General features: G+C 57.1%; 1 protein-coding gene across 5 annotated transcripts in view; it reads left to right on the top strand.

The window, feature by feature from the left end:
* Positions 1-22,104, top strand: part of TNS1 (tensin 1) — a 106,853-nt gene that overhangs the window by 72,850 nt on the left and 11,899 nt on the right. For all 5 annotated transcript variants that reach the window (XM_036254746.1, XM_036254745.1, XM_036254744.1 and 2 more), the window contains 6 exons: positions 2,492-2,688; positions 3,657-3,732; positions 7,199-7,291; positions 8,319-8,357; positions 15,413-15,611; positions 19,040-20,169. In XM_036254746.1, coding sequence (XP_036110639.1) covers positions 2,492-2,688; positions 3,657-3,732; positions 7,199-7,291; positions 8,319-8,357; positions 15,413-15,611; positions 19,040-20,169 — 1,734 coding nt within the window. The remainder of the gene's footprint in view (positions 1-2,491; positions 2,689-3,656; positions 3,733-7,198; positions 7,292-8,318; positions 8,358-15,412; positions 15,612-19,039; positions 20,170-22,104) is intronic.

The following is a 22,104-nucleotide window of genomic DNA, read 5'->3' as shown; positions in this document are numbered from 1 at the left end:
TCTGGGCCTGCCAAGGGGGACAACACTGAGACACTGTGTTCAAAGAATGTGAGAGGCCCTGGCTGGCCCCTGGTGCCATGCGGCCTTCTCCAGGGGAGGGGCTGCCCCGTGGGAGTGGAATTTGGGGTCTTCCCCTTCCTGCAGGGGGAGGCTCCCCTGCAGCGAGCTAGTTCTTTGGAGGTCACTCTGGCAATCCCCCTGCCTCAGAATGAGCCGCGCTCCCGTGTGCCGGCCTGGTGGCCCTGGAGAGGGGACTTGAAGAGGTGAGAGGGCTCCAGGCGTCCCACAGCCTCCTGCTGGGGTCTCCCGTCCTCTGCAGTTGGGAGCCCCTCTGGCAGTCCAGCCTCCCCTCCGGGCTTTGTAACCATCTGAACACGGGGGGCGTTCTGGGCACACTGGGGAGAATGTTCTTTGTCCCTCTGGGAGATGCAGGGCCTCAGACAGACCCATTCTCCAGGGCAGACACTGGATCCCACGCGGGGATACTGCCACCCTCACCAAAGCGCAGGGATCTGCCAGGAAGAGGCTGTGGGGCTGGGCCGGCCGGAACTCAAACCGGCCCTAATGCATTTCTGTTAACCTTGGGGCTGAACTTGGTTCCAAACCCCAAGAGCCTTTCCCAAATGGGCCTCCTTTGTCACAATTATTATTAGAAAATCAATGGCTACGTCTGTTTCTCTCTAATGTTTTTGCCAGGAATGAGGCCAACAGTAGTTCTGGACCAAGCTACCCAGCGGGGCGGAAGGGAAGGGGCTCGGTGGGGGAGGGAGAGGTGTGGCTGAGGGTAGGGGCGCCCACAAGCGTGGGAGGTGCAGGCGGCTTCTCTGAGGGCTGGGGGCCTGGAGTGAGGTGGGGTCCCTGTGCACTGCTCAGGACTTTAAGAGACCCACCCTCTCTTTCATCTGGCCCTTGGTTAGGGTGATCTCCAATTTTCTATTCTAAAAGTCAGGGCACTTCAAAGTGGTGGCTTATTTGCTTTCATTAAAACAGTTTGTGAGTCCAGATTACCGTCCCCATTTGGGCTCCTTTCTCTCCGTTGAGATGGCCGGCAGGCTGCCTCTTAGTAATAAATAGCTCCACACGGAGCCTGGAGCACCGCCGTGCACCTTCTGTGTTTGTGGATGTGTGTGCCAGTCCGGCAGCTCTCCAGGCGGGGCCTCTAATTATGGGCGAGTGTGAGTGAGTGTCTCGGAGTGTGTCTGTGTGCGTGCGTGCGTGTGTGCCTGTCCCTAGACTTGGCACCGGCAGCCTGCTATTCATGACAAGTAGGAAGGCTTCGCAGCTGGTGCTTCTCATGGCAGCCTAATGGCTGTGTCCGATGGGAGCCGGGAGGCCGCCGGTGGTGTGCAGATCCCCCTCCGGGTGGTAGATGATTCAGTCTGAATGAGGGTGATTTCTGCTCGGCGGCACCGGCACATTCCCGGGGCCAGCCGTGTGTATGCGTGTGTGCCACGGGACAGTGTTCCCAGGTGTGCTGGCATGAAGCTGGTGTGGCCAGGGTCTCAGTCCCACGTGCCCTTTGCTAAGTCCCAGTACCTCCCCTCACCTGACCTCCTCTTGGCTGGTGGTGAGGACAGGGCTGAGCATCTTCCGGCCACGGGATAATCAGAAGTAGGAGCCTGTCCTCAGGCTGGGTTTGGCCTCTGCGACCCTGCGGGGTAAGTTTTCTAGGATTCTGGAGCCAGCTCAGTGAGGCAGTGGGTTCCGTGCCTCAGCCCAGCTGTGGGGAGAGAGAGTGGGAAGGAAGGAGGGTGAGGTTAGCAACATCCCCAGGCCTGCGGAATGGAAGGAAGTACAGCAAAGCAGATGCGGCCATGACTCCAGCTCTGCCCGCTGTCCTGCTGGGAGGGACGGGGTGGGAACCTGGGCCACCTTCAGACAAGAAAAGCGGTGGGTAGCTAAGGGCTGGCATAAGGGAAGTTGGTAAGAGGTTTCACGGGTGCACCGGATGAAGTTGGGGAACCCCAGAGAAGGTCAGCAATACACCAGGGGCCAGTTGGGGCTGGGGACTTTATAACACGACTTAATCATTTCTTTGTTCCTTCTTGGGAGCACCATTGGCAAGATGATGCATTATTCGCTGTTTCCAAAAGTTCTTCCCCACGGGCCGATGTTGCTTGTTGGTTGATCAGTCGCCTTGGAGACTGCCTCTCCTCCCTCCACCTTCCCTCATTTGCCTGGAAGCTCTGGCTTTCTGCCTCCAGGCCTTGGGAGGAGTTGACATCTGTTTCTTGTATCAGTGCTTTGCGCTCTGGGCCCCAGCCCTGTGCGGAGTAGGTTCCTGGTGAAGGCCCAGCCCAAGCAGGTCCCTCGCCTGCAGAGAAGTCCAGGGTGTGGGCAGAGGGGGCAGGGAGGAGGTGCGGAGGGGAGACAGGCCCAGCTCCAGCATGGCCCCTGGGCTTGCACGGTCTTCTCTGGGGGATTAGGCCCAACCTCGATTCTCTCTTGTACGATATGCTCACTGCCCTCTCTGCCCTGCCATTCCTCCCAGGGGTGCAGGCTCGGGAGAAGCCGCCTGCAGAGCCCCCAGCCCCACTCCGGAGGCGGGCGGCCAGCGATGGACAGTACGAGAACCAGTCTCCAGAACCCTCATCCCCCCGGAGCCCCGGGGTTCGCTCCCCCGTTCAGTGCGTGCCCCCGGAGCTGGCGCTCACCATCGCTCTCAATCCTGGAGGGCGGCCCAAAGAGGTGAGTCCTCCGGCCACATCCTGGGCCCACAGAGGGCAGCAGAGCCCATCGGAGTGCCCGGGAACATCATGATGGTCAACGGGGCTGCCCTGACCTGTCAGGAGACCAGGAATCTTTCCTCCCCGCATCCTTACCTAGGGTTCTGGCGTGTGGATCTGGAGCTCATTTCCTGCCCTAAATAGCTTTCATGTCCTCACATCTTCCATTCACACTGAGACTGAGTTCCCTTCTTGACTACTAAAGAGCACCCCTGAGCAGGGTGGTGAGGATCCTGGCTGTGACACAGGGGACCACAGTCTGTAAACTCCAAACCAGAGCCGATAGTCTGACTGTTTTCCAGACCTTTCTAGATATAGGATTTTCTCCAGAGATCTAATTTCAATGCCAAAATGTTTGTATTTCCGACACATTTCAGTTGTTTGAGGCAGTAGGTCTTAAACTTGGGCATGCATGACAGTCACCAGGAGTTTGTTAGATGTGGATTCCCAAATCCAGCTCCAGAGAGTCCAGCATGGCAGCCCTGGGGCGGGGCCCAGGAATCTGCATTCTGCATGCATTCTGGGCGATTCTGATGCAAGTTGTCCACGTCCGGTAAAATCCAGGCTGACTCATTTTGGACAGGAATGGCTTTTGGACATCTTTTCTCTCCTGCCTTCTGCCTGGATCCGAGTCCCTGGTCCCCAGACCCTTCTTTTCGGCCCTGTTCTGAAATATTTCCAAGGCAGTGCTCCTGAATCCCGCCGGTGCCTTTCCAATGGCCTTGCAAAATAGCCACTTTCCGTTCCCTTGGCTACAAGGAATTGTTGGGGCTGTGAATGGGCAGCATCGCCTTTGACCTCTGTGTTCACCTGGCAGGGTGGCTGGTCAGGCTGGCAAGGGGATTTGTGGGCTGGTTAACTGGGAACGCGTCCTTCTCAAGGTTATGGCTGCCAGTGTACCCCCTTTCCTTCCCCTTGTTTCTCCTGCAGCCCCATCTGCACAGCTACAAGGAGGCCTTCGAGGAGATGGAGGGAACCTCTCCGACCAGTCCACCACCCAGTGGGGGTAAGAGCTCCCCACGAAGTCTGTCCCTAATCATCTTGTGGCTCATTTCACTTCACCTCCCACCCCCCACTTCTCTTCTTTTCTCTGGTCCACACCCCAACATCTAAAGATGCAGCAGCGAAGTCTTAGGGTCCCACTGACGGACGATGAGGCCCCTGGACTCCCATGTGTGGTGTTTTCCTAGATGTTGAGTCCTTGCATCCTGTGTACAAAACGTTCCCTGTCCTAAAGTGACTATGATTTGTGTGCGTCTGAGACAACCCTTGACCTTCTTGCTTCTCAGGCCCATTTCTGGGTGCACCAGGCATCTCCCTTAGTGTCTCTCGGGGAAAGCAAGGCCCAGTGTGCTCGGGCTGACTGAGTCCCACCTCACCGAGCCTTGGCCTTCAGGCAAGAGCACATTGTCTGTACCCCTGATGCACTCACTGGAGAGGCAAATCCCCAAAGGGCAGAGGTATTTCCAGCCAAAGAGAAGACTGGATGAGCACAGGAGTGGGGCAGTGTTCCTTTCTGCGGTAGAAGAGACATGCAGAGGAGCTCGGAGGAGCCCTTTGTGGGAAAGCGTGAAGGAGCACCACCAGGCTGCAGAGGACTTGGGGTCCCCGTGAGAGGCCTGGGGGCGAAGAGGGGAGACTGGTGTTGCGCTGGGCCAGGCCCAAGCTGTCTGTGCATTTGCCCCCGTGGGCAGGGAGGGGGCGGGGAGCAGAGCGGGAGCTGGCCGTGCGTGTTCCTGGTGGCCGGCTGTTCTGCTGAAGGAGGAATGTGGCACCGGGACCTGCCCCTCGCTCCAGAAGGACTCGTGCAGGCTGCCGTCCTGGGCACTGGAGCCGTGGCTGTCCCTAGAGCAGCGCTGCCCGATGAAAACAACACGAGCCGCGTCCGTCATGTACAAATTCGGAGTAACCCCAGGGGAAAACATAACGGGACACTGGAGAAATTACATTTCGTGGTCTTTTTAAAAATGTCATCCAAAATATCATCATTTTCATTGGTAACCCACTATAAAAATAGTAACAAAATATTTTTCAACCTTTTAAAAGAATGCCAAAAGAAACGGGTGCAAATAATTTTAATACTGGGTTTTATTGAACCCCAGAGATCTAAAATGGTATCATTTCGACACGAAATGATATATTGAGATATTTGTGCCCTTGTTTCACACCAAGTCTCTGAAATCCGTGTTACGGCGTTCGGTCAGACCGGCCACGTTGCGCGTGTGGCTCACGGCTACGCGATTGGACAGCGCGAGCCCTGGGCACTGTGGTCCAGAGAGCGCTGTGGCCTCCTCTGACTCCATGCACGCTCTCTCCCTGGCCTCGCTTTGCTCTCACACCAGCTGAGTCCTGTGGGTCCAAGCAGCCAGGCTCTTGGCCGGCACCCTGTTTGGGACGGAAGCCATGTGGGCTGAGCTGGGCTTTGGTTTTGCCGCTTGTTCTTGTCCCAATTCTTCTCTTTCTCCCTGGGTCAGCCTGGGTGCCCTGGAGGGGGAGGGGAGAATAAGTCAGAGGCTCACAGAGGACAGAGGCGGAGAAATGCGAGGAATTCTCCCAGAAGCAAAAGCTTTGCCTGGCTTTAGGGCACCCACTTGTCTGCCCCCGAGAAGGGCCAGATCCTGAGGACGGGGCATGAGGTAGCAGGGAGCTGGAGATGCCTGAGCGGAACCGAGAGAAACCTCCCGTGCTTGGGGGCTGGAGAGCCCTTGGGGTCCTTCCATGGACCCGTGGCTCATTATTTTCATAATTACATTGAAATTTATTTGTGGGACAAACATTAATATGTACTTCATAAGTGCCTATGGCAAGACACCTCTGTGTGTGTGTGTGTGTGTGCAAAGGAAGAGGGAGGGACAGACAGACGCACGATCCTAGACCTACCCAAAGCTTGGCTGTGTGTTTGTACACAGTTGTCCCCTCTGCGGTATTTGTCTTTGGGCATCTGAGGACAGAGTGAGGTAGTGTGCAGGAGTGGCTACCCACTGGACCCTGTGATGTCTCATTGTTCTCTCAGACACCTGCGTGCACACCTGCATACACAAATAGGCTATATAGGTTACTTGCATTGAGAGATTGTATTTTTTGTTAGTTTCCTGTAGGTCTCACAGTCTTTTGGGAAAGGGAGGGGGCCAGGGAAGGTCCCAGAGCTGCTGTGTGGGGGTCCTGGACAACGGAGGGCCACAGCGAGGCTGTTGAGGCCATGGGTGCAAGGCAGGCAGCCTTGGGCTCTGGCAGATCGGGGTGGCTGCGTGTCTTCAGAGCCCATGGCCTCTGCAGGCTCCTGATGGCCGCGATAGGGGACACAGAACCCTTTTTTTAACTTCTCCTTGGAGGTGTGCCAGGATACATGGCAGCCACCATTGAGAAATCTCGTGACTGGGCTTAACAATCTCTCTGTAGATCAGCACAGAGTCTGGCCTCTTCCTTGGCTGGTGGGACAAAGCCGGACGGCCCTTTCTGACCTTGTGTGTTACGTGACACTTCTAACCTGGACAGGTGGCTTGGGAGGGACCTGGGGTTAGTGCAGGGAGTTGGTGCTATTGCCCGAGGATTGTGGATAATGGACTTCTCCCTACTCTAGAAGCCTGAGGTCTGGGGGTATGAGAGCCCCATGCTGAGAAACTCTCCCTGCCTGTGCAATGGACATGCTTGTCTGGGAGTCAGAGACCTTGGCTGAGGGCTACCCTGGGCTCAGGGTTGGTGTGGTTCCGCGGACCCCTTCTCCTCCACCTGTCCTCTGGGTGTGCTCTCTTCTAAGTCCACCTAAGTGCCCGGCTTAGAAAGACTATGTGTGCCCTGGCCGGTTTGGCTCAGCGGTTGGAGTGTCAGCCTGCGGTACAGAGAGACCCGGGTTCGGTTCCCGCTAAGGGCACGTACCTTGCTTGCAGTTTGTCCCCGGCCCTGGTTGGTCGTGCGGGTGGCAGCCACTCGATGTGTCCCTTCACGTCGATGTTTCTCTCTCTCTCTCTTCCTCTCTCCCCCTCCCGCTCTATCTGAACAAAAAATGGAAAGGTGTCCTCGGGTGAGGATAAAAAAAAAAAAGAAAGACTATGTGTGTGTGTGTGTGGGGGGGGGGGAGGGACTACCATGAGAAAGAACATCAGAGGCAGTGAAAGAAATCTGCACGCATGTTGTAAACCATGGCTTGTAGGGGACTGCAGTGGAGAAAGGAAGGGCCTAGGGCAAGGAAGGGTTTTCTCAAGGTTGAAGGGCAGGGCCAGCACGAGGGGCAGGGCCAGGACGAGGACACTGTGTCCGGCTCACTCTGTCCTTTAAACCATGAGAAACCCCGACAGGAAAGGGCAGCCGAGCAGCTGCTCGGCGGGGTGGGGCTAGTTCCTGTGTCCCCTCTCCTGCAGCCTCTCCCCACCAAGCCCTCGCTTATGGTGCCCTCCCTCCTGCTCCTCCCCTCCCCCTGCACCTCCCCATCCCCAGACTCACTCCTCCTGTCTCCCCTCTTCTTCCTGGCACAGTGCGCTCCCCTCCAGGTCTGGCCAAGACACCCCTATCGGCTCTGGGCCTGAAACCCCACAACCCGGCAGATATCCTGTTGCACCCCACGGGCGGTGAGTGACTCTGGCTGGAAGGGAGGGCCCCGGTGGGGGAGGCCAGAGGGAGGAGTGGGGGCGGGTTGGAGGACCCTTGTGGTCCTGGGCAGGACCTAGAGGTGGTGGGTTCTTCAGACCTTCCTGGAAGCGAGATGGCAGCCTGGTTTTGTGCCCATGCTGAGGTCTGGGGTTGAGGGGACAGACCCCTTTGCAGCCTCCCTGCCATTGGTTGACCAGTGGGTGAGCGCCACGCCCAGTGGCCTCTGGCGAGGGGGTTCGGAGGCCTGGCCTCAGTGTCCTTGGAGCTGGTTAGCTCCCCGCCAGACGCGGGCTCCCCGGTGCCCCAGTGCTGACACTCGTGTCTGCGTACATCCCCCCGCATCCTCATCGCCTCTCTCAGCCCCTCTCCCTCCTGGGGAGGAAGGAGAAAGTAGGGGCCCTGGGCCTTTGGTGGCCATTTCAAGCAGGCGGAGTCCACAAACTGGTTCCCTAGACTCTGGTTCTAGGGCTAGGCTGGGGCTCTGGGGGCCAATGTGGCTTCTTTTCCTTAGTCACCAGAAGGCTGATCCTGCCAGGTAGGAACACAACGGCATGCATGTGTGACCCACGCGGACACACGGTCGGGCACAGCCTCCCACTCAGGAGGCACCGGCATGGCCAGGGACACGGTCACCGGGAGCGAAGGGGCAGGGGCTGCCGCTCACTAGGCCAGCACACTCCTGCTTGAGACACAGCCCGGGAAGGCCCTGGGGCGGGGGCTGTGACAGGCACGGCTTGGACTTGGAGCCCTGGCGGCGGACTTGCTGCTGCTGGGAGCCAGGCCCTCTCTAAACGGGGGTCTTGTCAGGGTGAGCCTTACCCCTCCCCTTGGGCACTCTGGGGAGTCCCCTCTGTCCTGGCCTCGCCCCTGCTTCCCACCTCCCCTTTCTCAGCACATGCTCTCTCCAGAAATGCTCTGTTAACTGATCTCTCTCTCCTTTTTGCTCTCCCTCTCCTCTCCATCACCGCCTCTCTTCCCTCCCACCTCCCTCTCGCCTTCCCTCAGAGGAGGATGGGGGGAAGGAGGTGCCGCAGCCCCCCGGAGGTAAGTGTCTGCTTGCTGTGTGGCGCTTTCAGCCGCCTGGGGCTGGGAATGGCTTTCCCTGGCTGCTTGGGGGCAGCCCTTTGCTGACCAGGTCTCAGGTGACCAGACACATAACATCCTGGTCTCTACCACCCGGGGATGAGCTGTCGCCTGGAAACCGCCTGAGTCCCGCCTGGAGCTCATGGAGTGGGCTCAACGCAGCCCGTGTCCAGGTGCCGACAAAACACCCCTCCTGTGCTGCCCACCCCCAGTGGCACTTCTGCCAGCCTCCTGGGGCAGGGCCCCTTCAGAGGAGAGGGGACGCACACAGGGCGGGGCTCTTTATTCCACTGCGTGCCTGGGTCCTCCGCACGCAGACCGCAGCAGGGTCCTCGGTTTCCCTCCGACTGTGGGGCCGGACAAGTCTTAGTTGAGGGGGCTGCCCTGTGCATTGTAGGATGTTTAGAAGCAGTCCTGGCCTCTGCCTGTTACATGCCAGTAGCACTCACCTATTCATGACAATTCAAATGTCTCCAACATGCAAATGTCCCCTAGGGGGACAGTCGACACCCAGGAGGTGGGACCATTGTCTTAGAGCTATGAGTTGACCTCTTGAAGCTCTTGCCCGTTTTTTTTTTTTTTTTTTTTATCAACGCAGATGGTAGGAGGGCTGTTTTTCTGGATTTTGATGCCTTTGGGGATTTCAGAAGAGCTGTGGACCCACCCCGTGCATCTGGACCCCTGCACATAGTTCCGACGATTTCAAGGAGTTACATGTCTGTGTCTCAGCTTAACCCTCATGTCTGCAAACTCCACATTGCACACGGGGTAGCAGAGACGGACACAATCTGGTTGCTGGCCTTTAACTTATTAGGAACAGAGTCCAAGTGATGGCCCAGCAGCAGGTGGAACGCAGGGGGGGCTAGCCTGGATGGCCTGTGTGTGGTTTTGTGGCACCTGGTGTGGTCACACCATCTCCTCCAGGGGCGCTTAGATGAGGTGGGTGTCGAAGCACCTTCCGGCTCCGACACGTTAGGTGTTCTGACTTCCCACCGGGACCCGTGGTCCTGTGGCCTGGCTTCTTTAAAGGCTCCATCTGGTTTTCTCAAGACCACGTCTGCTTTCCTTTGCACTTACCGCCTTGATATTCGACCCCCAGACAGACACGGGCTGTGCGGCTCTGAGTGTGCCATGCCCCAGGCAAGGCGGCTGGGATTTCCATAAAGCTTTGCCCACTTCCAGCCAGAGTTTGGGCAGCCACGCCAGGCTGCCTTGGGGTTGCAGAACCAGCGCCCCCGTAGCTGATGCCAAGCGGTGAGCTGCAGCTTGCTCCTGGCCGCCGGTCCCCACAGAACGGGAAAGCGGATAGGAGTCTAGGACAAGCTGGGGCCCGGAGCCAGCGTCCGTGTGTTCCAGATGCCCACCCACACTCTCCCCGTGGTTGCTGACTTCAGCAGACTGGTGGGACCTCAAGCCTCTCAGTGGGAAGGCCTGAGGTGGGTTATCCCACAGGCTGACAGTCCTGGCTCGTTCCCACTTTGGGGTGACACTTCAGAGGAGTGAGTATCCACAGAACGGACCCAAGACCTGCCCACGGTACACATGCACGACGCTCAGCCTACGAGGCCCCCATCCTCCCACCCGATCCATCTGTCCTTCAGCCACAGAATTAGGAGGGGGAGGATCTTAGGGATCAGCTCTGCCACACCCATCATTTTCACAGCTGTGGGGCTGAGGTCGTGGGGTGAGGGTGGGGGCACCTGACCAAGGTCACAGTTAGGAGGCAGTGGGGCTGTCTCCCAGTCAAGTGGCCGTTTCAGAGCGCTCCTCCTGCGCTCAGGCACGCTGCCCCAGGATGCCAGCGTGGGGGTCAGAATTGCTGTCGTGGCCTGGGGAGTGGGGTGGGTTGGGGGCAGGGAGCTAGGCTGTGGGCATCCAGTTTCATTTTTCCTGACTCATGTACTGCCTCCCGGTCAGACTAAAGCACGTTCTTTGCTGACCCTCTGAAGCTCTGCTTACTTTCCCTGCTGACACTTCGATGGAAAAAAAAAAAAAAAGCCTGTGAGAAACAGTGGTCAGAGGCAGAATTACTCAGCCAGGGCAGAGCAGACTGCAGGGGACTGTGCTCTGTTCAAGGCATTTGCATGCATGCTTTATTTTAGTTTATTCTGCCATTCATTGATTCATTTGGTCAATAAATATCTTGTGGGCCTACTATGTGCCAGGCACTGCGCCAGGCTCCGGGGATGTCATGATAAGCAGGTCCATGGTTCCGAATCTTATGGAGCATAGACATGAACTGGAGCCAGAATTAAATGATCACTCAGAATTACATCTTGGGACAAGTGCTGTGAAGGGGAGGGATGCAGTTTTATGAGACCAGTCAGGGGTGGGGAACGTCTGGCCCGTGGGCCATATAAGGCCCTCGATATCAATGCCAGCTAACATCACACACCTCACCAAAATTAGCTTGACCAAATAGAGCAGGCTAATTTTCAAGTTGATAATTTTGTATGGCCCGCAAATGATGGTATAAACATCCAAATGACCCTTGGCAGAAAAAAAGTTCCTCACCCCTGCACGGCAAAGACCCTGACCTTGGTTGAAGAAGTGAGATGTGAGAGTGAGTGACATTAACTTGGTAGAACGTGGATGGGAGGAGAGCATTCCATGTAGAGGAAAATGGCATGTGCAAAGGCCCTGGGGTGGGAGTCAACAACATGTTTTTTCTAGGAACCACAAATGCAGTGAGGCTGAGAGTAAGGGGGATCTGGAGCCTGGAATGAGGGGGCTCACGGGGGAATGTGGTACAGAGTGAGGCAGGGATAGAACTATGCAGTATCATTGTCATCTCTTACTCGATAATCACAGGAGCACCGTGAAGAAGGTGCATGGCTCCATTTTACATATGCAGAGATGATGTTTAGGGATGTTAATGACTTGTCTAGGCCAACACAGTCAGCTGGGCACAGCTGAGATCCTACACTGGATCAGCCTGTGGGTACTGCCCCTTTCCACGTGATTGTCCCGGGCACAGCCTCTGAACATAAACAGTGACGTTACTGGGCATGGGGACTGGGTACTCTTTTCCATGAAGGAAGGAGGGGAAAAAGTTTGCAGCAGCCAAAACGTGAGGCCAACATCAAGACTATCTACCCAGTGACACAGGGAGGATGGGCGAAGGGGATGTTCAGGTCAGGTTCTGTTTTTTATTTTATTTTACTTTTTTTATCCTCCCCCAAGGACATTTTTTCCATTTTTCGTTCAGATAGAGTGGGAAGGAGAGAGAGGAAGAGAGAGAGAGAGAGAGGGAAACATTGATGTGAAAGGGACACATCGAGTGGCTGCCACCCGCACAACCCAACCAGGGTCGGGGACAAACTGCAACCGAGGTACATGCCCTTAGCGGGAACTGAACCCAGGTCTCTCTGGACCGCAGGCTGACGATCCAACCGCTGAGCCAAACCGGCCAGGGCAGGTCAGGTTCTGTTGTCCAGAGGGTTGCACGGGACCGATGTGGCATAAAGGAAGATGCATGGGACTAGGATCTCCTTGGATCTTCCTGCTCTGAGATCTTTGGTGGCATCTGGGATTCCAGGGCAGTGCTGTGCGATGCAGATTTATTGAGCACCTGCTGTGTGCCAGGTCCTGTCCTAGGCACTGGGTGCAAAGATGAGTAAGACCACCTGGCGAGGACACAGGTGCTACAGGCATCTCAGCATGAGGTGGAGTGCTGAGCGGGTCGGACAGGGTGCAGTGGGAGCTCAGAGGAGGGCATGCGGCCCCATCTAGAAGGTCTGGAATTCTGACCTTTGAGCGCCTGGATTGGGACTCAAGGGGTCTCTTTAGCTCCTCCCTCTCCCCCACCCACATGTCTTCATTTACTTGGAGTGTGCAGCCCCCTTCTCTTCAGGCAAAGTGCCTCTCCAGGGAGGCAGAAAATGTACTTTAGGGTGTGGGTGAAGAGGCGACAGTGCCCCAGCCTGGTGGGGCCAGGCCACGCTTGGGCCTCCGGCTGCTCTCAGCAACTTGGAATGGGTTTGGGCTCCTGGAATGTTCTACACGAAGCACCCTCCCTGGCCCCCCTGCCCCTCCCTCCCGCCCAACCCTGTTGCCTCTGGGTGTAGCTGCCCCAGGATTGGAGGAGAGGAGCAAACAGCAGGAGAGAGGGTGGAGGGAGGCACCGGCCCTGCTGGGGCCAAGGGGCAGCGGTGGGGTTACTTGTAAACAGCTCATTGGAACCAGCAAGAAAGAATTAGAGGAAACTTTCCCATCTCTTATCACTTGATCCTGGCTGGGCAGGTGCGTATTATCATTCCCATTGTACAGGTGAGGAAACTGAGTCCCAGAAAGGTTCAGCAGCCTGTCCCAGGTCACCTGTTCAGCCAGTGAAAGACGGGGGAGCCCACGAGTCCTACACTATACTGAGGTGGGGGTAGGGGAGGAATAGACAGGAGAATGAGGCATTTTCAATATAGAAATCAGTCTGAAAAGTTGGCAAAACTGAGTTTTGGGCCCAAACGATTGGTTTTGAACAGTTCTGGAGATAGACTCAGAAAGTCAAATAACTTCTCAAAGTCCCTCCTGCTCTGAGTTTGTGAGGAGCAGAGACTGAGCAAAGGGGCTTCCCTTATATCTACCTCGATCTGGGGGACGTCACTGGTGGGAGAAGAACTCATGCTTCAAAGATCATTCACGTGGGTTTTAGCCTGAACTTCGGCAGTCAGCAAGAATTCCAGGGAACGAGAAAAACGAACGCGCGTGTGTTAGTTCTTCGTCATGACGCACCCCTGGCTGGGTGGGGCTGGAGGGTGAAGGTCATTTATCTGCCAGTTCGTGGGACAGACACACGTCTAGGACCTCCTAGGTGCCAGGCACTACACAAGGGGGTGGATGGAGCCCCCGGCCATCTCTGGGTGGGAGAGAATGGGTGCCAAGTGCTGTGGGGACCCCAGTGAAGCTGAGAGACTGGAAGGGGTTAGGAGGAATTTTCTTTTCTTTTCGTTTCTTTTTTTGGGGGGAGGAATTTTCAGAGACTAATCCCAGGCAGTGAGGGATGGGCTGGGAGAGTGGGCTCTGGCCTTGGGTCTAGATGATCATTTCTGTGGGTATGTGGCGCCCTTCTGCCAAGCTGAGTTACCCCAGGACACGCGGCCAGCCCCCAAAGGCTAAAGATTCACTGAAACTATCCGCTTCTGGATTTTCAGCCGGACATGTATGCAGTGAGCCAGAGAGCAGGCTTGGGCCAGGCCACCTGGTTCCCCAGACCACCTGGGTCCCTAGACCACCTGGTCCACACTTGCTACTGTGTGACCCGGGAAAGATACTTAACATTCTCCAAATCCTACTTTCTTTATATACTTGTTTGCTGTTTTTATCCTTATTAATAGCCCTGTGGAGTAGGCTTTTCTCGGGGTGATGGGTTGGAGTTCTGGGTAGCAGCCAGCTCTCTCTAAGCCACCCTGAACCAGAGCTGAGAACCAGGAGGCCATGGTGCTAGTATCCACCACCACTGCTTGGCTGTGTGTTCTAGGACAAATCGCTCCACCTCTCTGGGCTGAGGAGGTGGGTTAGATCAGCGGTCAGCAAACTTGGTCAGATCTGGTCCACCACCTGTTTTTGTAAAGCCAGTTTTATGGCAACACAGATATACTCATTTGTTTATGGACTGTTGCCTGTGGCCGCTTCCAAACGGCAATCGCAGAATTCAGTGGCTGTGACCGAGACTGTCCGGCCCACCAAGCCTGACATATTTCCTCTGGTCCTTTACAAGAAAGTGTGCCTGCCCCAGGCCAGAGGCCCTCTGCAGCGTCTCCTGCTTCCAGTGGGGCCTTGGGCGCGGATGGCGCAGCTTCAGTGCCTTTGGCATGGATGCGGCCCGGGGCTCCTGCGAGCTGTGTGGGTGGCCTGGGCTGCTGGGGGGCTTTTAAGGATGCCTTGCTGGCCTCTGCTCATGTGGACTCCGCTTTGGGTGCCGAGGTGGCTGGGGCTACAACACCCTGCACCCCGTGCCTGGAATTGATTATTCCAGGCTGTCCCTTTGCAGATATCCTGCCCCGCCCCAACCCGTTGTCACTGCTGTTGGTTGGAGGGAACTCAGTCAACTAGGAGGGCTGGTGGCGCTGCGCAGGGCCTCGGTGGCTCACGCCGGTTTTAGCAGACGCCCTCACCGTGGGTGGAGTGGGTCTGTGCTCAGTCATGTCCCTCCTGAGGAGACAGGACCGTGTCTTGTTTGGAGATGGCAGGAATGTCATCCATCCCTCATCATGTCCCCGGAGAAGCCCAGGGCATCCTGCTCTTCCCCTCGCTCAGTTCAGTTTGTTTTGGGGCTGGCCTCAGAGGGGCAGTCGGACAAGCACTGACTGGACCTCCAGTCCTTTCATTCTCCAAGCCTCGTGTCCTCATCGAGAGATGGCCTTTCTGGTACATGCCCCCCACCCACCCCTCCTTCTCAGAATACTCTGAACACCAAGTGGGTTAATGGTGTCAGTCTAGGGAGGAATGCTAAGTGCGTCAGGCAGGGGTGGGTGCGCCTTGGCATGAAGGGGCTGGGCGTGACTGACCGGCACGGGCCTGCTGCCGGGCCAGCAGGGCTGCCTCTGGACGTGGGGTGTGGGGTAGAGCCTGTGTTTCCTGGTGCTGCCCTGAGCTAGGAGCGAGGCTGGCCAGAGCTCTAGGTCTGCAGAGCTCCCTCCAGCGGTACCCCAGGTACCTAGAAGGGCCGGGGTGGGGGGCAGGGTTGTCAGAGGAAGAAAGCAGCTGAACGGGATGCCAGCCGTGAATGGGCATCCTGCCTCTGGGAGGGAAAATTCTGTGATGGCTGAGTTCAGTGGCAGAACTGGGGCCTGTTTCCAGGAGGCTTCTCTGAAAGAGGCCATGGAAGGTTCTGTGGGGCTCCCATAGCCTCCCCGAGACTCAGAGGAGGGCAGGCATGGGCAGGCGGGAGCCCAGCAGTGCCCTTAGTGTGCCCGGCTCTCCCCAGGCTGGCTCGGGGGCGGGCTCCCTGGCAGTTTGCACGCAATCCACATTGCACCCTGCCAGGCTGTGCTCAGTCTCTGTCTCCTTGCCCCCTACAGAGCCCCGGAGCTATGTGGAGTCAGTGGTTCGGACGGCGGTGGCTGGGCCCCGAGCTCAGGACCCTGAGCCGAAGAGCTTTAGCGCCCCGGCTGCCCAGGCCTATGGCCACGACACGCCCCTGAGGAACGGGACCCTGGGTGGCTCCTTTGTCTCCCCCAGCCCCCTCTCCACCAGCAGCCCCATCCTCAGTGCTGACAGGTAAGTGGGGAGGAGGAGCATGTGGAGGGTGAGATGCAGGCCTGGGACAGCATGAGTGAGGCCTCTCGGAGCTGCTCAGGGTGTGGACAGGAGAAATAACATCCGGATCACTGTCCCTGGAAAACCAGCTCATCAAGGCGCCCAGAGAGAGCGTCCCCTGAGTGCCACATCCTGTGGGGAGCTGTCATCCCCAGGCGGAATTCCATTCCCACATCCAGACTGTGCTGGAAGCAGTGCGGGGTTCAAAGGTGAACCAGGCGTCGTCCCTCCCCCAAAGTTAAAACCTAGCAGCAGTCACGCTAGGTCGTGAGTGCTTCCTATGTGCCAGGTCCTTTGCTAAGTGCTTCCTGTGGCTTTATATTTAACCCTCACAGCAATCCTAGGAGGTAAGTACTATTGTCATTCCCGCCTTCCAGAAGAGGAAACCGAGGCACAGAGTGTCGAAGTAGCTCGCTCACAGTCCTGCGGCTAAACAGTAGCAGAAGTAGGATTCAGGCCAACCTGGGTGACAGTGCCTGGTGCCCAAAGCAGATGCCTAAGTGAAGTTCTCAGAGCCCAGTGCAAGGGGCTGCCTTCTGGCTAGGGGTGCATGGAGGATTTCTGGGGGCTGGAGGGGTTTGTGGTGAGGCCAGAAAGATGGGCATGGTGTTGAAAGGTGAGGCAGGAGGGAGACCGCTTTCTGGTAGGACAGCACAGCCAGGACGGGGTGGGGGGAGGTGCCGAAGGCTCACAGGCTGAGGAGTGTCACTGCAGGGTAGGAGGAGGGCTGTCTTGGAGGATGTGCGGCTGTCATTCTGGGTGGGTCAGACCGAGAGGAAAGCCTGGAATTGGGCAGGGGAGGGCCCTGAAGGGGAAACCCCCATATTTGGGGTGCAGTGAGGAGCTGCTGGGCTGGTGGGTAGGCTAAATGATGGGGAGAGGGAAGATGTCATAGGAGAGGGAGCTTGAGATCAGCCCAGGCAGAGCATAGGGTGCCAGGCGTGGGAGGAAGAACTGGCCCCAGCCAGAAGTCGCCCCTAGGAGAGGAGACTGTGCTGAGCACCCTCCCCGCCGTGGCCCAGCCACCTCTCCACATTCCCACAGGCCCTGGGTGGACTGGAGGTCCTTCACCGGCCCTGTGCAACGCGCTGCCTCCGTCAGGTGGTGGCTGGGTGAGCAGCAGTTTTGTATGAATTCTGAGGATTCTGCAGCCTCAAGCTGAGCGTGCACCCCCAGCCCACCGTGCCCCCGCCCAGTGGAGCAGACAGCTCCATTCCTCGGACGTCTGCCTCTGGACAGAGGGTACAGCCTTCTTTTCAAGGAAGGGGTGTTTCCTCACCTGCCCAACCACCATGGCTGGTGCGCAGAGCCCTGACATTAGGAAGTCTTCACTGTTTCTCACTCACATTCCTCGGGCTAAAGTCTTGGCTCTTTTCAGGGCTCAGGAACTGGCGGTTTTCCTCCGGGATTTATCTTCCGGGACTCCCCCAGCTCAGCCCGACACATGCTCCCTCTTCTCAGAATCCAGGTTATTCCTTCCAGGAAGTGGCCGCACCGCTCTGTCCCTTTCTGTGATGTCAGATGGACTTTGTCCTGGCCTGACCCCTGACTTCACCCTGTCCTTGGCACTTGCTTGGCTCACACCACCCAGGGGCCCCGAGCTTATCCCACACAGCGGAGCTGGCTCCTCCAGAACCCTTCCAGGCTCCAGCTCCAGGCGCCGGCCCACTGTCTTGTGTAAGAAGCTCCCCTCCCCGGGGCTCCTGGTGCAGAGCCTGCTGCCACCACCCCGCAGCTGCTGCTGTGCGAGGTTCCTGCCAGCCTTTGTCTCTCCTGCCATGTCATCGAGGGATAGAAGTTTGTGTCTGGAAAGAATCAGGGTCACTCCACATCCCCCTCCCCCCCCTGCGTTTTTTACACAGGAAAATGTTAACAGCAGAATTCAGGTTTCCCAACTCACAGGCCATGGCGTTGTACTTCCCTGTGGACTTGTATTTAACTTCAGAGGAGAACCTTTGGTTGTGGCTCTTCCCTCGGGTACAGCCCCCTCTGAACTTAATTTTATCAGTCTTAGAATTGGGGTCGACCTCTGTGCTCATCTCATCTAACCTTCCGGTGGAGGATATTCCCTTCACAACATTCAGGTCAAGAGGTTAGTCAGCCTTTGCTTACATGCTGCTAGTGATGGGAGTCTCATTACTATGTGAGGAAGCTTGCACGGTGAGTGGCCAGATCCAATGGCTGGAAAGCAGGCCTTATAATGAGCTGAAATCCCTTCTAGGAGACTTCCTTGTTTTTGCTTTTTGGAACAATCCAGGAATGAAGGCCCAATTCGAACACTCTCAACATTTAAATATAATGATAGCACACCTGCGGAAACTGAATCAAGGTGGGATACTTCCGGTAGGAACAGGATCCAGGTGGTCTGATCCCCTTCTATAGTGTTTAGTTTCTGTGATTCTGGAGTTGACAAGGGGATAGTCACCTTCAGTTTCTTTTTTTTTTTTTATCCTCACCCGAGGACATTTTCCCATTTTTTGCACAGATAGAGTGGGAGGGAGAGAGAGGAAGAGAGAGAGAGAGAAACATCGACGTGAAAGAGGCACATCGAGTGGCTGCCACCCGCACGACCAACCAGGGCCGGGGACAAACTGCAACCGAGGTACATGCCCTTAGCGGGAACCGAACCCGGGTCTCTCCGGACCGCAGGCCGATGCTCTAACCACTGAGCCAAACCGGCCAGGGCTCAGTTTCTTTTTTTAAAATAATACTGATTTTATTGGGGTGAAGTTGATTAATAAATGACATAGGTTTCAGGTGTACAGTTCTATAGTATATCATCTGTATATTGTATTGTGCATTCACCACCCCAGGTCAGGTCTCCTTCCATCACCATTTATCTCCCTTTACCCTCTTCTACCTCCCCGCCCCCTTGGCCTCTGGTAATCATCACACTGCTGTCTGTGTCCATGAGTTTTGTTTTTTTTATTAACCCTTTCACCTTTTTTACCCAGCCCCTCAACCTCCCTCCCCCAACAGCAGTCAGTCTGTTCTCTATCTGTGAATATGTTTCTATTTTGTGTGTTGGTGTATTTTGTTCATTAGATTCAGTCACCTTCCGTTATGATGGAAGAATTCCTCACTTGGACTGTGGTTCAGAAGCCCAAGTAGGATGGTGGGGAAAACATGTGTTTGGGAATCAGACAGCTGAGTTGCAACCCTGGTCTTTTATGAGCCATGTGGTGGTGAACCTATTTCTTAACCTACCTGAGCCTCAGTTTCTTCTTCTGATGGTGCTGTAGGGTGACGTAAAATCCGTGACATTCCTGTGAGTGCAAGTGGCACTCTGTGGTTGTTAGTGGTGGGAGGGGGGCCTGCGTGCTCACTGCAAACCTGTTCTTCATTAAGTGCCATGTGGTGACATCTCAATCTGCCCTTTCTCTCTCCAGCACTTCAGTGGGGAGTTTCCCATCCGGGGAGAGCAGTGACCAGGGCCCCCGGACACCCACCCAGCCTTTGTTGGATTCTGGCTTCCGCTCCGGCAGCCTGGGCCAGCCCAGCCCTTCGGCTCAGAGAAGCTACCAGAGTTCTTCTCCTCTTCCCACTGTGGGCAGCAGCTACAGCAGCCCCGACTACTCGCTTCCGCAGTTCAGCTCCCCAGAAAGCCAGGCCCGGGCTCAGATCAGCCACACGATACCTGGCAGCCCTCAAGCTCGCCACAGGACAGTGGGCACCAACACTCCTCCTAGTCCTGGCTTCGGCCGCCGAGCTGTCAACCCCGGCATGGCTGCCCCCAGCAGCCCCAGTTTGAGCCACCGCCAGGTGATGGGCCCTCCAGGAACTGGCTTCCATGCCAACGCAGGCTCCAGTCCCCAGAGCAGTGCAGCCACCACTCCAGGGAGCCCCAGCCTGGGCCGGCACCCTGGGGCTCACCAGGCCTCAGGCCTCCATGGCAGTGTGGTCACCACTCCAGGGAGCCCCAGCCGGGGCCAGCACCCTGGGGCCCACCAGGCCTCAGGCCTCCATGGCAATGTGGCCACCACTCCAGGGAGCCCCAGTCTGGGCCGGCATCCTGGAGCCCACCAGGGCAGTTTGGCCCCCAATCTCCACGGCAACACAATAGGCAGCCCCGGAAGCCCTAGCCTGGGCCGTCACCTCGGAGGGTCTGGATCCGCGGTTCCTGGCAGTCCCAGCTTGGACCGGCACGTGGCCTATGGCGGCTACTCCACCCCCGAGGACCGGAGACCCACGCTGTCCCGGCAGAGCAGTGCCTCTGGCTACCAGGCCCCTTCCACGCCCTCCTTCCCCGTGTCCCCTGCCTACTACCCTGGCCTGAGCAGCCCCACCACCTCCCCCTCGCCGGATTCGGCAGCCTTCCGGCAAGGGAGCCCGACACCGGCCTTGCCAGAGAAGTGGAGGATGTCCATGGGAGACCGAGCGGGCAGCCTCCCCAACTATGCCACCATCAACGGGAAGGTGTCTTCCTCGCCCGTCGCCAGCGGCATGTCCAGTCCCAGCGGGGGCAGCACCGTCTCCTTCTCGCACACTCTCCCCGACTTCTCCAAGTACTCCATGCCAGGTGGGCCTCCCTTCCCCTCCGCGTCCCCTGCTGACAGATGAAACCCGCCAGCTGGGAGATCTGCCCTGGGCAGACAGCGGTGGGTGGATCGCTGACCTGTGGGCCTCGGTTGCCTTCTCTGTGTCACGGGAGTTGGAGGCATCCTGTGAGTGAATGTGCTATGGCTACGGTGGCTGTGGAGGCAGGGACGAGGCTGTGGGTGCCGACGGTGGTGGTGGCGAAAGCAGCAAGGATGACATTATCGTCACGATGATCACAGCCACTGCCTCTCGGTGAGCACAGGCTGTGTGTCAGGCTCTGAGCTCAGCCGGGTGTCATTCCTCCTCACAGCCACACGTGAGCCAACGAGCGTGGAGGGCTCGGTCATTTGTCCAGGGTCAGACAGTTAATATATGGAGAGCCAGGTGCCAGTCCAGGCCTATCCTATCCAAAACGAGAGCTCCTAAAGCATTATGGGAGTCGTTTTACCGTGTTTCCCTGTCTTGAGGGTTACGGTGATTTAGCAGAGCCTTGACAGTCTGCCTTCCAAACCTGGACCTCCATACCTTTGACCCGCCTTTGTTCCCACCCTTTGACCCCCCCACACTGTGCACACATAACTAACAATCCATCTGGCAGCCAGATGTGATAGGCGACAAGGCCTAGGGTTGGGCATTTCACTGGAGTCCAGTTTCTACCAACCCAGCTTCCCTGAAGCCCTAGCAGGTTGCACACTGAATTCTTCACCCATTCCCAGAACGTGGCCTCTTTGCTTCCTCGTGGAGAGCTCGTTATCCAAACACAAAGGTCAAGGCCTCAGCGGGGCTGCAGACCTGGAACCTGCCTGTGTGCGGAGGGCCCCGGGGCTCTGAGGCATTCGAGGGAGATTGAGAATGTTCTGGGCAGCCTGAAATGTGCCCCAGCTGCCCGCATTCTCTGCGTGTCACTAACTAGGTCCTGCCCTGAGCCTGCCAAGCCAAGACACCTACAGTGACCCTGCACGCCCCTGCTTCCTGCTGCCCACAAGAGACATCTGGTTCTCGGGCCCCCTCCTTGGAGGGCGCAAAGCTTCTAGTAGTTGGGACACTTCCTGTTTCCCAGCATCTTCCCTGCTTAAAATAGTCATTGGAATCAACACAGGAAGGCACATGGGGCTGTGGCCACCTGACAGCTTGTTGGACAGGCCCAGCGGCGGGGCGGGGGGGGGGGGGGGGCAGGGGGTTCGGAGCGGAGAAAGGCAGCCTGCTCCAGCTCCACCGCCAGGCTGCCCAGCTGGCCTTCCTCAGTGAGACTGCCAGGAAGGGAAGCTGATCCAGCTCCTCACTGCCCTCCAGAGACAGACCCAGGGCCTAGCAGAGTCTGAGCGACTGGCTGGAATTGACGAGGCACGGGACATACTTCTCAGCCCCGTCTCTGGCCTGGATGCCCGGAGCTTTACCCCGAAGGCACCCTCTGCTCTGGCCTCTCTCTCAAGAAAGGAGAGGACACGTGTACAATGGGTCCATTTCTTTTCCCTCTTCGCCCCCGTGTGGCTTCCTTTTGTGCCAGGAGACAAGGAAGAGGCTGGAGAGCAAGGAGCACACCCCCTGGCAGGGAGATAGGGTATAGCCGGTACCGAACCGGCCACTGTGTCTTTCCTGGGGAGGGCTACCAGGGCCATTCTGGTAACCGTGGAAGGGTGCTCCCTCGGGGCCTGGGCAGGCCTCTCACCTTCTCTGAACCTCACTTTCGCCTTCCTCATTTGTAAAGTTAAGAGGTTGGACTGGATGCTCTCAGAGATCCTTCTAGAACCCAGTCTTCTGCGAAATCATCCCAGGACTGCAGAGGGTCTGGGGTGGGGAGTGTCTGTCAGAGAAGGGGGGTATGTGTCACACGGGGCCTGGCTTCTAAATTCTGGGTCACCCTCCCCTGTTTGTCCCAGGGCCGGGGCATGACACGGAGCTACGTGGTGCAGAG

The sequence above is a fragment of the Molossus molossus genome, unplaced genomic scaffold (assembly GCF_014108415.1).
Source record: "Molossus molossus isolate mMolMol1 unplaced genomic scaffold, mMolMol1.p scaffold_m16_p_11, whole genome shotgun sequence".
Taxonomy (NCBI): domain Eukaryota; kingdom Metazoa; phylum Chordata; class Mammalia; order Chiroptera; family Molossidae; genus Molossus; species Molossus molossus.
Note: the sequence above shows the minus strand (reverse complement) of the source record. Positions and strands in the feature narration are given on the sequence as shown.